Here is a 14,684-nt window from a genome sequence, read left to right on the forward strand (position 1 = left end):
GGGCTCCTCTGTACTCTTTTAGTTCTTTTCACACAGTTCAACCTTTCACTGTTCCCTCTAGTAGTGATGCGTGTGCTGGTTTTACCTTTCAAATAATATTATAAGCTGTGAACGGGGAAATGATGTTCTATACTACCTTTGGTTGCCTCTCGTGTCTATCACAGTGTAGAGAATACAATAGGCACTCAGTGATACCTGCTCTCTAACTAATAAATATACATATGGATAGACATGTGAGCCTTATTAAAGACATGTTCACATTCATACATTTATACACACACACACTGTTGTTGTCGTGTGCTGCTAAGTTGATTCTGACACACCGCGACACACACACTATTAATTTGTTAGTCAAAGGAGATGGCACTGAGAAACACACCATGAAGGGACACAGAGCTGAGGATCATCAGGTTTTTTTTTTTTTTTTCATGTTAATCATTGAAACCTTAAAAAAAATTAAGTCACTCTCTCTCCAAAAAAGTATGACAGGATGTCTCTTTGACACAACACTAAATTAGTGACAAAATCCGGAAAAACAAAAATCTCATGGTAAAGACTTGACAAGAGATCTAGCATCACCCTGGGACTCACCAACAGAAAGTGAACCACATCTCCTCTGCAGAAGGCCAGCATGGGGTTCACGTAGTTATGCACGGCCACAAAGTGCCAGGCCAGCAACGGAACACTGGAAGGATCCATCTAGGTGAGGAGAAGGCAAACACAAAGTCACCACAGTTAACACAGAGAAGGACAAAGAGGAAACTCTAGTTAAACACAGCACCTGACCAGTGTTCCTTGATACTCCGTCTCTCAATGCCTCACTGAAATTCCAAAGGAGCTGGGACTGACTGGAGGATTTGTCATGAGGGCACTTTCTAGGTTGATGGCAATGTCCTATATCTTGACAGGGGATTAGGTTACAAAAGTACACGCATGTGTCAAATTTCAGCAAAAGTTTGCTCAATATTTGTGCATTTCATTGTATGTAAATTTAACACCAACGGAAAAACCTAAACAAATATTGAATTCTTGCTAATGATATGCATGCTGAGTATTTAGGGCGAAGGATGCTGGTTCCAGCAATGTACTTTGCAATACATCAAAAATAAAACAGTTTGATGGGTAGAGAGACGGATAAATGAATATGTACTAAGCAAAGTACAGTAAAATGTTAACAACGGTAGAATTTAGACAGTGGGTATAGAGGTGTTCGATGTGATTCAATTTTGTTATTTGTTTGAAAACGTTCATAATAAAATGTTGGAAAAAATATTAATAAAAACATACAAAAGATGCGAACACATACCACCATGATAAACCTCAAGTAGACAATGAAGCTAACTGAAGAAATGTTAACGGCAATCTAAGCCAGCGTTGCCATCCGTAACAGCAAGCCTGCTTCCCCTGGAGCCCAGAGAAACACAGGGTACCAACAAGACAAAGAAGAGTCATTTCCCTCAGCGTGAGGGCCGTTTTCTGAACCAGGCAGAGTACTGTACCATCACTCTCCACCTCCATCCCATCAGTACCTCCCCTCATACATGCATGGGAAGGTCAAAACTCTCTGAAAACAAGCAGGAAAGAAGTGGGAAACTTGGGTGTACATAATACATCTTGGGAAGTGTCACGGCCCAAACAAAGTAAAATACCAGAGGCAGAAGCCAGAAAAGGGAATGGAGTGGCAATGTATGCTGGATATTGGAGCGGGATGCATTCTGTCAGTGGTTCAATACCCTACAGTGAGCACAACCCTACCTCACAAAAACGAATGTCTTTCAAACACTGGAAACGGGGGCTGGGAATCAATATGCCAACTTATCCTCCAGCTTTACATCTGATAAGGGATTTTACTGTGCTCAAATGGGCAGTAAATGAAGCCAGGACAGTCCATGCATGAAATTAGGTGTGATCACAAAGCACCAGGACAGCAATACACAAAGACTGTCAAATAGATGTTAAAAACAAAAGTCAGCTCTACACTGTTTTTGACAGAAAACCTAAAATGAAGTGATAAGATGAGAAAAGTATGGCACCCATGGTCCCCAGGACATTGCTCTAGTCACCAGCTTACACAGCCTTGGCCACTTCAAGGTTAAGCCCAGACAATGATCTCTGGAGCAATGACCATTCTAGTTTTCTGATGATCCTATCATTCACTGAGCTTGCCACTACAAGTTATTTTTTCCCAACTTCCTGACATGGTCCTTCCTTCCCTCCCTTCTGCCAATAAGACAGATAGGCTTACTCACCCGTCCATAGGGAAAAGTCATCCATACTTTCAAGGATGGTTTCAATCCAATGACCAGAATCTACAGAAGAAAACAGATTGCCAACATTTACCCTATACATTTCAAATCTTTGGTGTTCAAAGCCTCTGAAAGTTAACAAGGTTGCATTTTCTAGATACACCTGCCTTTGTTAGGGACGCCATGGCCAGTAACGAAAACTGGGTGATGGGATGATCCTTCAACTCGGGCTTAGAATGTAGAGGCTCGATGCAGCAAACTTCACCCTTGGAACCACTAAACAGACATCGGGATTCACATGTTCTCACTCCCATCACTCTCCTAAAAATAAAAAAAAATAAAAAAATTCAGAATCAATTTAGCGATGATCCAAGGCACTGTCATCTCTAGCTTGGACTACTGCAATAGCCTCCTAGCTCCTATTCCCATCCCCAACAATCCAAACTCCACTGGATAGCAGCAAGGTCTTTTTAGTATGTAAGATTTACCACTCTTTGGCTAAAAATATTCCAATGACTTGCCATTGCATGTAACATGACACCCAAACTCTTTACCCTGTCTTTAAAGGCCTAGGTAACCTGGCACCTGTGCCTTCTTCCTCGCCCACTGCTGCTGTTCCTACAACATTCTGCTCCAGCCACACTTGCCTTATTTCTGCCGGGCAAGGAGGCCAAGTTTGTGCCCACCTCCAAGCTCTCTCTGCCTGTAACACTCCACCCAGATCTTCGCATCTGCTGACCTGCTCATCACTTGGGTCTTCACTCAAATGCCACCTCCTGAGAGAGACTTCCTGAACTATCCTCAAGAGCACTCCAGCGCAATGACTGGTCTTCCTTTGCTCACTGCACTTCTAACTATCCCAAGTTATTTCTTTTATGTTTTTGGTTTATTATTATCTGTGTTCATAGCCTCAACCCAAGTGGAACGTAAGTTCTATCAGAGTAGGAGCCTTGTCTGTCTGGTTCACAGACTTTGGTGCCTAGAACAATGCCTACATATAAGAGATGCTCAACTCAGCATCGTTAGAAGCTATGAGAAATACAAGCAACAAAGACAGTTCTTACCCTCGAAAAACTTATGGAGACATACTCTACACAGAATTTTATGTTCTACTTTTTTTAAACAAACTCTTGTATCTAGACAGTCTTTGCTTTTATTTAAAGGGTAACAGGATAATTCCAAGGCAATAACACCCTTTTTACACCTGGTCATTATGATTAAAATCAGCAGGGCATAGGGTCTCAACTAAAATCAGTGAGATACTATGGAACAGTGGTCCCCAGGCCTAGCAGCTCACAAAAATCCCCTGGGGAGGAGGAGTCTGGAATCTCAACTGAGACCTAGAGAGAATTTCTGGGGGCCAGAACTGGAACACCACATGTTCCACTAAGCCTCTACAGATAACTGTGATATACAGCCATAACCTATTTTCAGTCACATGGGTTTCCCAGACCTCTTCATGTCCAATTTCAGATCATTAAGCCAGAGCTAGTCTTTCCATTCGTCAACAAGTGTCTGTTAGTCTCTTACTTAAATGTCAATTCAAACACAGAGCCTCCGCTGTCGTTGCAGATGGCAAGCGTTGGGTCATCTGTAAACTAAACAGAGAAGACATTTATCTTCTTGTAGGTTTTTAGACAACCAGGCAAGTGTTAAGAAGGGAAAAAAATTATAAAGTTTTTAAAATCTATAACATACACATTTAATAGCACTGGAAATAACCTAAACTCTATTCAGTTAGTCACTCTAAACATACCCACTTATCCTTAGTAGAAAAAAACCGGGGCTTTCGAAAAGCAAAATCACCTTTCCTCAGGATGGAAAAAAAAAAATACAAACTGTGATTCACAAAAGTCCTAAAGTTCTCTATTTGGGCTCTCAGATTAACTTTCTGACTTGCTATTGAACTAAATAGGACATAATAACTTTAGATATATTTCCAGTTGCCTAGTTTTTAAGAAAGGAGTCCTGATGGTGCAATGGTAGAGTGCTTGGCTGCAGGAGAAAGACCTGGTGATCTGCTCCCATAAAGATTACAGCCTTGGAAACCCTATAGGGCAGTTCTACTCTGTCCTATATGGTCGCTGTGAGTTAGAATCGACTTGACAGCACACAGCAACAATGATTTTTAAGAATAAAAACACAGTAAAGATATTTGGTATTTGGGGGGAAATAAACTTGTCTGAATACATTTTCTGAATAACTGAAGAGTTCATCCACTATATTTTAAGTTTTTATGTTGTCGTTAGCTGCCATCAAGTTGGCTCCAACTCGTGGCAACCTTATCTATAACAGAAGGAAATGTTGCCCGGTTCTGTGCCATCTGCATGATGTTGGTGTGTCTGAGTCCACTGTTGTGGCTGTTGTGTAGTGCCTTCCAGCCTAGGGGGCTCACCTTCCAGCACTATATTGGACAATAATCTGTTCTGATCCATAAGGTTTTCACTGGCTAATTTTCAGAAGCAGATCACCAGGCCCTTCCTCCTAGTGTGTCTCAGTCTGGAAGCTCCTCTGAAACCTGTCTACCGTGGGTGACCCTGCTGGTACTTGAAATACTGGTGACACAGCTTCCAGCATCACAGTGGCTGGCAAGCCACCACAGTGTGACAAACTGAGAGACAGGTAGTTCATTTTTTATGTAACTCTCCCTAAACGCTGCTGCCTCCTTGATCTTCTTAGATGGAATTTTCATTTATTATAACTTAAGCTGGAAGACTCAGGGGTATAATACGTAACAATGTCCACAATAACAGATAGCCCTAAGGTCATGAGGTATGGTATGTGTGATGCTGTAGGAAACAAAACTGAATAACTAAATTCTCACTGCAGTGTCATTCACAGTGACTAGCCTCCCTAACCCCAAAGGCTGGTGAACCACTCTATATGGCATGCCTCCATGCTCGGAGTCAGGGATGGCTGAGAGGCAAAAGCCCACTGTAAAATTATCCCTCCTCTGCCCCCCACGGGCATAGTAAAGAAGCTCCATGCTTTGCCCTCAAAGCCTAGGTGAGGAGTTGCCAGAGGGGGAAGCATGTTTCCCCAAGGGTGTGCATGAGATGGTCCACTGGAATGTAGGAGATATAAGAGAACTTGCATTTCCATTTGTGAATTTTCCATTTCTTTTCTCCGTTTTATAATGTACTTATTATATATTAGTACAATAGTCCATGCATACAGTTTTTAAAATAAACATAGTCAATTCTTATTATTCACAGTAGTTATGTTCCATGAAGTTCCTGTGAACACTGAATTAGTGAATTCTGAACAAGCCTCGGGGCCCTGGGATGCAATGATTAAGACCCTGGCTGCTAACCAAAAGGTCGGCAGTTCGAATCCACCAGGCGCTCCTTGGAAACCCTATGGGGCAGTTCTACTCTGCCCTATAGGGTCTCTATGAGTCAGAATCAACTTGACAGCAATGGTTAGGTTTTTTTTTGAACCAGCCTCAGTTGGTAATTTTTTTTACTGCTCTGCTCATATGCATGTCTGCGAAAGCACAGTGAGTATTTTTACTGATTAGGCAAATTTGTGAATATGGAATCCACAAATAAGGAGGATGGACTGTATATAAATTAAGGGTTACTGATGGGGTAGCTATGAGTCGCAATCGACTTGACAGCACTGGGTTTTTTTTGGGATGGGATGTGGCGTTAAAAGTCTGAAGAACAATGAGCAACACTGTCAGTGGCTATTGTCAATCCACGACTTCAGAAGTGTTCATTCATAAATGCCTCTTGCTACCTCCTCACGGTGCCTGCACAAACCACCCTCATCACCATTCCCAAGCAACACAACCGCTACTACCATGCTTTTCATCCCAGTTGCGTTCTTCTCTTTCCTTTCTGCCTTTATCCCTTCTCTTTCCTATTGTTTCCCCCTAAATTTTTGTGTTTTTTTTTTTTTTCTGCAAAAGGTTGGCCTTTTATAAACACAACCAACCACTTACTCATTCCTTCAACAAAATAATTATTAAGCATCTACTATGAGCCAGAATCTACTTATTCCTTCAAGCAATTATTAAGCAGCCACTATGAGTTGCAATCAACTCAACGGCAACGGGTTTGGTTTTTTTTTTTTTTTTACGGGTAAAATGGAGCCCTGGTGGCACAGTGGTTAGGAGCTATGGCTGCTAACCAAAAGGTCAGCAGTTCAAATCCGCCAGCCGTTCCTTGGAAACCCTACGGGGCAGTTCTACTTTGTCCTATAGGCTCGCTATGAGTTTGAATCAACTTGATGGCAACGGGTAAATGGGTATGGGTAAAACACAAAAAAACAGATGACAGAAGATCCTTGCCTCAGAGAACTTACAGTCTATTAAAGGAGAGAAGTTATATCCACAAACAACTATAACATGTTAAAAACTGGTACATGCCATATGAAAAGAGGTAAGATAAACTGCCACGATGGCTCAGAAAGAGAAGAAATTCTCTCTATTTTTACTTTTATTGGCTGTTTTCATTGTTACTAAATGCTTCAATGATGCTGCTTTGTTACAAAGACTTTTTGTAACTAAGCCTAGAGGCAGACACATAAGCTCCGAGCGCTCCCAGAGCGCTCCCAGACTTTAAAAGCCTCTGTGTGGATGGGAAAGCTGTGCACAGCTAAGCGGCCAGATATGTGCACATGATTACAATCTAAAAGATGTGATTTTAGGCTTCCCTAGTTACAGTGCTTTACTTTTTCCACTTCTGAGCGTGGACTTGACAGCGTGCACAAACCAAGGTTCACAATTATCTTTATAAATGAGTTTACTTATAAATGAATAAATCCAAGTTGTTTTATTTTTTTCAGGCCTGTAAGGAGAAAGCCAAGAATAGGGTCTTAATGCTTTCCTTTTAGAGGTCTGAAAGAAATAAACCCACAGATTGATTTTTAAACATAATCTGAATCTGGGTTCTTCCACAATTGGTGCCTTGAACCTAAGACAAGTCCCAGGCAGAGTTGCTGGTGCAGCAGAGCATACCACCTCAGCAATAAAATCTTGGCGAACTAAATGAACGGTAAAACAGCTTTTCAAAATCTCTATGAGTTTTCAGTAGGGAGCTGCCTGTGTTTGTTGCCAACCTCTAGTCTAGGATCCTATCAATTCACCCTTTTTGTTGTTATATCTATTAGATTTCAATACAACTTAAAGCTGAGTACTTCCACCTCCAGTTTCACCATGAGAAACCATCTGATTGGGCTAGGCAAATAAAAGATGGTTCAATGTCAAGGGTTCTATTTATAAGCTAATGTTCGGCTTCACTTAAAATATATTTTCTGGACTTCTGGATATCAATATGGAGCAACTTCCTTAAAAACTGGTGGAATAAGAATAATTAGAAAGAGAAAACAAAGCTATTACCTTGATATGTAGGATTGCTGTTCCCGGAGGGTGTGCATCTGTTATTGATCTCAGAAGTTTTCCACTGGCTAAATCCCACATGGTGATCTAAAAGACAACTAAGTGCTTTAAAAACAAATTTATTGCTCTTTTCTGGGCTTAAGTATCCTGCCTTCTGGCTGATAGAATCTATTCCTGGTCTATAAACATTGCAGGCAAAGAACTACAAAGTGAAAACATAACTGAAGATTGTGGATTCATTAAAGCATGTGGCCTTGATTCTGTCTTCATCTGCCCCTCGTCCCACCTCACCGACTTTTCCCTTTAGATTTTTAACGTTCTCCCACAGAGAGGAAAAAGAGAGTCCTCTAATGATTCCATCTGTTTAGCCCTGATAAAAACGACAGAAAAGCCTCACTGTCAGACCAGCGGGTGGCACATAAATCAGAAGATGGGAAAAACCATAACCTACTGCTGACTTCGAAAGTACAAAGAAATACCAAAATAGTCATCCAGGAACAGGTAATAAGATTACAGAAAACAATATATAGTGTATTTCAAAAGCAGCCACAATTACCTATACTATTCTAAGGAAGCTCCCGAAAAGATTACACCATAGAAAACTCTGTGGGGCAATCCTACTCTGTCACACGGGGTCACTGTGAGTAGGAATGGACTCAGTGGTACCTAACACCAACAACTCTAAGGAAGCACATTCTATATAACCCCCAGGTTTGCTTATAAAGGCTATTTACTTAGATAGACACATAAATTAGGATATTAAAAATAACAGACTCTGGTTCAGTCAATAATAATTATTAATTTTTTTTAATAAAGATAAAAGTCTGACTGAGCAATCTGTGTTTAGTTCTACGAACACACCGTTTTATAACATATATTTTGGTCTTCGAGGTCTTGATCTAAAGATGTTGAATTTTTTTAAATGATTTTATTTTAACATTATCATATGGATAAAAGAAAGTTCCTATCTTACCTGTCCTTTGGCAAAACCACAAAGAAGTCTGGAGCAGTCGTTGTTGATGCTGAGGGCAGAGATGGCTCCATACTGCCCTCCGACACTAGTGCTCCCCAGACAGAGCCGCAAAGCTTGATTCTGATCTATAGAAAGAGGTTTGTAAAGTCAAGTGGAAGAACTGGAAGAGAATGAGTATATATGTGTAATACAGACATGTTTTCAAACCCCTGAGAGGTGACAAGAACCAAAAGCAGCAGATGGTGAAGTTACCTTTATTTTTAAATGTTTATTTAAGCATCTACTAGATGAGAAGCATTGGGTTAGAAACAAAACACAGAAAAAAAAAAAAAAAGAAGACACTGATGTATGCGTCTACCAGCAAGCACAATGACTCAAAAAAATCTGTAAGAAATCAGTGTGTCCTTGAACCAACCAACTAGCTTTCATCTGTCACATCTTGAATTCTGTTACTTCCTATTTTCAAGACGCAAGGTTATCAAGGAACACCAACTTCTTTGAAAACATCTTTAAATTTCAAAACATTAATTTAGAATTTGGCTGAAATGTACATTTCTATTATCTATAAAGAAAAGAATTACTAAGCAAATTAACTGTGCAAATAAAGTTACCGAAGGAATTTTTAAACTCCTTAAGAAAATTACTTTTAAGCATAAGCGTTTGATACACTAAGAACAAATAATTCATATCATCACTAGATTATGTTGAGGGCAAGGATCTTGCCTTAATCACCTCTGATTTCCCCGCTAGGGTCTCAAACATTTATTAAATTTTATTATTTAATAATTTAAAAGAAAAAAAATTCTTCTGGGTGTTCTCCCAGACAATGCTTATTGTGTATAGAGTTCATTATTGTACCTGCTTAAAATAAAAACTTTAAATGTAATAAGACATAGCTAAAAAAATTTAACTGTTTAGGGAAAAAAAAAAAAACCCACTATACTTCCACACCCTGGAGTTCTCTCAAGGCCCCCAGCACTCCTTTGTGCCTCCCTTATCTGACTACAGGCTAGTTACTTCTATTAGACTATGACCTCTCTGAAGGCTAAGATGGAGATTTAACTCCCCCGAATACCTAGCTTGGTGCTTTGCACTCAGAAGGCATCTCACACTCCTCTGAATAGCTTCCACATTTGCAAATCTTCCATCTATAAGGGTAAAGTCTAGTCACCAGAAAGAACCTAAGGACGTGCATTCTCAGGTGAATTCTGTAAGGCATTTTTCTGCGCTTCTGAACTGGCTAGAATTGCAAGCCCTGTCCTCCAAGGAGGAGTTCTAAAATGACTAATGGCTGTATTGTATCCCGCACACAGGAAATGTTCAATGTTTTCTAAAATCATTTTAGATTTCAGCCTTCTAAGGTGAACATTCGAAAAAGCCTAAAACTCATGAATGTAAAAGTTTTGATCTATATCAAAAGTGATTCTTTTTATTCTCATCTAGCATTATTGAATTACAAGTATTTTCCATATACCTAGACTGCCCTCTCCTTTGTTTTCCCCTCTCTTTTCCAGTTTAATTCAAATTGTTCAAAGTCCGTCTATTCCATAGTATTCCTCATTCTAGATCTGACATGTTTTATTTCACTCCACTGAAACTGCCTGCCTAAAACACTGTTTTTCAGGATCCTTATTTTGTCAGAGCATCTGATACAGTTAGTCGGTTATCCACAAACCTTATTTTGCAAACCGTCATGATATAGGTTGAGCAACAGTGTTATATAAACCACTACTCTGAGTTACATGTATAGGCAACAGGTGGACTGAAGGTAAGTAAGAGAACAAAGACAGAGGCTGGTATGAAATGCCATACTAGCCTCACAGAGAGAGCAGCCGCCCAGTCTGGGTGCCTGCCTTACGGGCAGAATAGTGTCTGCACAGTGCGTCCTCTGGGATCCTCTGGAATGCCCGCGTGGAGATCCAAACTCACACAGTTCTGATGCACCAATATGTAAAGATGCTTTCTGATTGAAGTTCGCAGTGTCTTTAAATTAAACTAAGTATTCTTAAAACTCAGAGTATGAACAGGAGATTGAAAAATATGATAAGGGTACCATTAAGGAAGAAGAAATGAAGGAAAGAAAAAGACATACTTAACTTCTAGATTAAAAACCCAAATGGGCCTGCTTTCCTGCCTGTGGTTCCCATGGACGAAACACTAGCTAAGACAGGGAAAGCAGTTATCAGCCTTGGCTATTTCTGAATGAATACTAAATTTACATCCCACAGGTTTCTGTTAAAGAAAGCGCTCTCAATCTTTTCCTTGATTTTTATAATGTGTTCGTTATCTTTATAATGTCCACGACACCAGACACCTGGATTTTAACCCCATCCCTACTCCTGGAGTTACTGGCATTGCAGCAAAGTGCCTAGGTCACTTTAGGAAAGTTACTTCATTTCCCTTAACTTCACTCTCATCTGTAAAATGCAGAAAACACTCCTTGCTTCACTATGTTGATGAGAGGAATAAACTAATAAAGTGAGATAACTCACAAGGGAGCCAATTCACTATCTCTGAAATATTACTAGCGCCAAATATGACTATTAATATTTATAGATTATATTCATATACTTTTTTTAAAAAAAAGCAGCTGCAGCAGGTGATAGCGAGAGAGGTGATGGACACTGTATAAAACGTAATCTATTTTAACTCCCCAAAGATATTTATCAACTCTTACTGCTGTCTTTATACATTCTATCTTTACAGTACCACCTTAGCAAACTTGCTGTTATACAATTTAGACTAAATTCAGACAAAGCAGACTTTCTGTGCAAAGAAGAAAACAGTCTTTCTGGAGAAGCGACTCCTGCCACAGTAACTAGCCATTCTGTACAACTCTGAGCAATTCTTAAAAATAAAAAAAAGTACCTGGCCAAAATAAACGTAAAACCTCTTTAAAACACTTTTTTCTACAGTTACATGGAAAGAACAAAAGAAGCTGGACAGAAATAGAAAAGCTGAAAATGAGAGCTCGCTCTGCCTTCTCTCTTTCCAGCTGCTCTCCATCTCATTAATTTAAAAGAAAAAAATCTATTCTCCCATTACTCTTTTAAGACCAAACCCAAACTCACCGGCCTCAAGTCAATTCCGACTCATAGCGACCCTACAGGACAGAGTAGAACTGCCCCATGGGGTTCCAAGGCTGTAATCTTTACAGAAGCAGACAGCCACATCTTTCTCCCACAGAGTGCCTGGTTCGAACCACTGACCTTTCAGTTTGCAGCCGAGGGCTTTAACCACTTCTCCATCAGGGCTCCTTACCGTTGGGGAAAGGGTATTAAATTTGTAGCTTCATTTATAAAGTCACATAAAGTCACATTTGGTTGGCATGGTCAACTTAGTTTAAAAAAGAAATTAGAGTGAGTCCTTATGTGACAGGTGACCCTGGGCAAGAAATGAGACTATCACTGATCCTATAAACCTTACAAAGTGTCCATAGAGCACAAACAATACACGTGAAACGTGAAAACTATCAAACAGTGCAGATGTGAGGAACTATTAATGACACTAATTAGCATACTAATTAAGAAAACTTGCAGCTTAGATATTGCAAAAAGCACATCTGACACTGCGATGAATTCTATCTATTCCTTTTATTAGGGTATCTTTCCAAGTACACTTCGCTTACAGCAGGGCTCCTCAGCACCTTCTCTGCTTAAAAGTAACGTGCTGAATAGCAAAGAAAAGCCACAAATAATGTAAAAAGTCTATAATATCCCTAAAATCTGAATCTAAACATTAAGAATTTCTGCTAGTGCTCTTCCCAGAAACCAAAATTAACCCCATCCTCTATTTTTTTGCCCCTAATTTGTTTTAATTAGTTCCCAAAGACTGTCAAAGGAGGAAAGGTCTACATCCTAGAAGGAATCAAACTCTATTGTGCAGGTAGAACTCTACTTCTACCTGCCAGCATCCACCCTTCTTCATCTAGCCAACTCACAAAACTAGACAAAGTTCTCTCTCCCTCTGTAAAACTGCTGACTGCAGCCCAGGACCCAGGGAATACGCACGGCTACCTGGCTGTTTTCTAGAATGCTGATGCTTACTAAGAGCCAGCCGTGTTCATTCCCAAACCTGGTCATGCCATGGTACGTTACTGTACTGAAAAACTTAGTTAAACATGTAAATGGATAAATGGAAGGGGAAAAGAAAGAGCTATTGTTTCTATGACAACTGAATGAATGCTTGAGGAGAACTTGATAAAGATGACTTGCTCTTAAAAACTCACGCAATACGGCTGTGGACAAGACAGCTATAAAAGGCTGAAGGAAGTTTGCTAAAATTTAGAACTGTGCATTCACTGGTTGTTTTACAGGTGCCTAAGCTTTTACCCAGAAGCCCTGGTGGCGTAGTGGTTAAGTGCTACGGCTGCTAACCAAAGGGTCAGCAGTTTGAATCTGCCAGGCACTGGTTAGAAACTCTATGGGGCAGTTCTGCTCTGTCCTATAGGGTCGCTATGAGCAGGAATCGACTCGACAGCACTGGGTTTGGTTTTTGGAAGCTTTTACCTCATTTTTAAAAAATAAAAATTGCAAATTTTACATGACCCAGTATTGATGCAATTCATGCCCAAAAAAGACAATGCATATCTCCAACTGGCAGATACATACTCAAGGAAATGGCCTTGACTTTCAAAAAAAATCAAAAAATAAAGAAAAAAATATATATTTTCTGTTAAATAAAACATCGGAGGTATGCATATTAAAAAAAAAAATTTTTTAACTTTTAACAATTCCTTGCTTTAACTGATTTCTTAGTTAATTTTTTTCAACCAGCATTTCATAAAAGTGTATCAACTGTGATAGCATTCTCTTTCAACATTAAAAAGGTAAAAAAAAAAAAAAAAAAGAAAGAAAAAACCCATTCATGCAAACTAAAATCACTATACCTTTTCCTTTTGAATCCATGGAGAAAAGATCGAGAGAGAGAGAAAAGCAAGAAATCAGTTTAGAAATACAGAGAAAAGACAGGTAAAATTTTAAGGGCGTAAGTGGCAAACTTTAGTTTTCTGTGAGAATACTACTAAATTTCATTAACTGATGTCTCTAACATCTATGATTATATTCAGGTTTTGGTTAAGGAAAAAAAAGGAAATGTTCAATTCAAGTTATAGTACAAAAAGTAAATCCACGTCTAAGAAACAAAAACTATTTCACAAGATAATCTACTAAAATGCACTAACATTAAAACCCATTGCCATGGAGTCGATTCCGACGCATAGCTACCTTACCGGACAGAGCAGAACTACCTCAGAGGGTTTCCAAGGCTGTAATCTTTACGGAAGCAGGCTGCTTCATCTTTCTCCTGTGGAGCAGCTGGTGGGTTAGAACCACCAACCTTTCGGTTAGCAGCTGAATGCTTAACCACTGCACCACCAGGGCACTAACATTAAAAAAACTAAACCCAGTGCCGTCATTAGCTGGCAAAAAAAATGGAAAACTAAGAACCTTGGGACAGGGAGGCATCTTTTTTAAGATCTGAACTTTTAAGACTCTGTATACGGCTAAGACTGGAGCCCTGGTGGCGCAGTGGTTAATTTGGTCAGCAGTTCGAATCCACCAGCCTCTCCTTGGAAACCCTATGGTGCAGTTCTACTCTGTCGCTATGAGTCAGAATCAACTCCATGGCAGCGGGTTTGGTTTTTTTTATACAGGCAAGAACTGAGATACACAATAAGTGCCTTCTATCTATAATTCCGTAAGAATAGGCAGCACATATCAACATTGACGAAATTCATAATGATCACTTACGATGGCTAGTGTTTTAATAACCTACGCTTCTATTTCAAAGAAAATCTAATGGTACTTAAACAAGTATACCCCTTTCTGCTCTACTTTCCCCTGTGATCAACAAAGACGTTTACAAGGGATCAGCTTGAACCAACCTCTAACCCAGGCACTTCAGTTTTATTACTGTACTCTGCCATTTGTCCCTAGGCTTGCCAGCACCCTGCTAAGCCATTTGTTAAAACATATTGTCCAAACATCTGATTTCTACAATGAGTAAAATGTATTAACTGCACTATCAAAACCCAAAGCACAACCAGAATATTTGTGATTTTTTTCTCAAAAGGTTCACTTTGACATACTTGTTTTGTCCCTGAGATGGCAGTAAAAGATTA

At 39.7% G+C, this 14,684-nt stretch overlaps 1 protein-coding gene across 16 annotated transcripts in view; it reads right to left on the bottom strand.

The window, feature by feature from the left end:
- Nucleotides 1-14,684, bottom strand: part of VPS8 (VPS8 subunit of CORVET complex) — a 275,359-nt gene that overhangs the window by 181,788 nt on the left and 78,887 nt on the right. For all 16 annotated transcript variants that reach the window (XM_049881052.1, XM_049881032.1, XM_049881060.1 and 13 more), the window contains 6 exons: nucleotides 8,564-8,688; nucleotides 7,591-7,677; nucleotides 3,777-3,844; nucleotides 2,414-2,567; nucleotides 2,250-2,309; nucleotides 592-699 (listed from right to left, as the gene is read on the bottom strand). In XM_049881052.1, coding sequence (XP_049737009.1) covers nucleotides 592-699; nucleotides 2,250-2,309; nucleotides 2,414-2,567; nucleotides 3,777-3,844; nucleotides 7,591-7,677; nucleotides 8,564-8,688 — 602 coding nt within the window. The remainder of the gene's footprint in view (nucleotides 1-591; nucleotides 700-2,249; nucleotides 2,310-2,413; nucleotides 2,568-3,776; nucleotides 3,845-7,590; nucleotides 7,678-8,563; nucleotides 8,689-14,684) is intronic.

Source organism: Elephas maximus, chromosome 1 (genome assembly GCF_024166365.1).
Source record: "Elephas maximus indicus isolate mEleMax1 chromosome 1, mEleMax1 primary haplotype, whole genome shotgun sequence".
Taxonomy (NCBI): Eukaryota; Metazoa; Chordata; class Mammalia; order Proboscidea; family Elephantidae; genus Elephas; species Elephas maximus.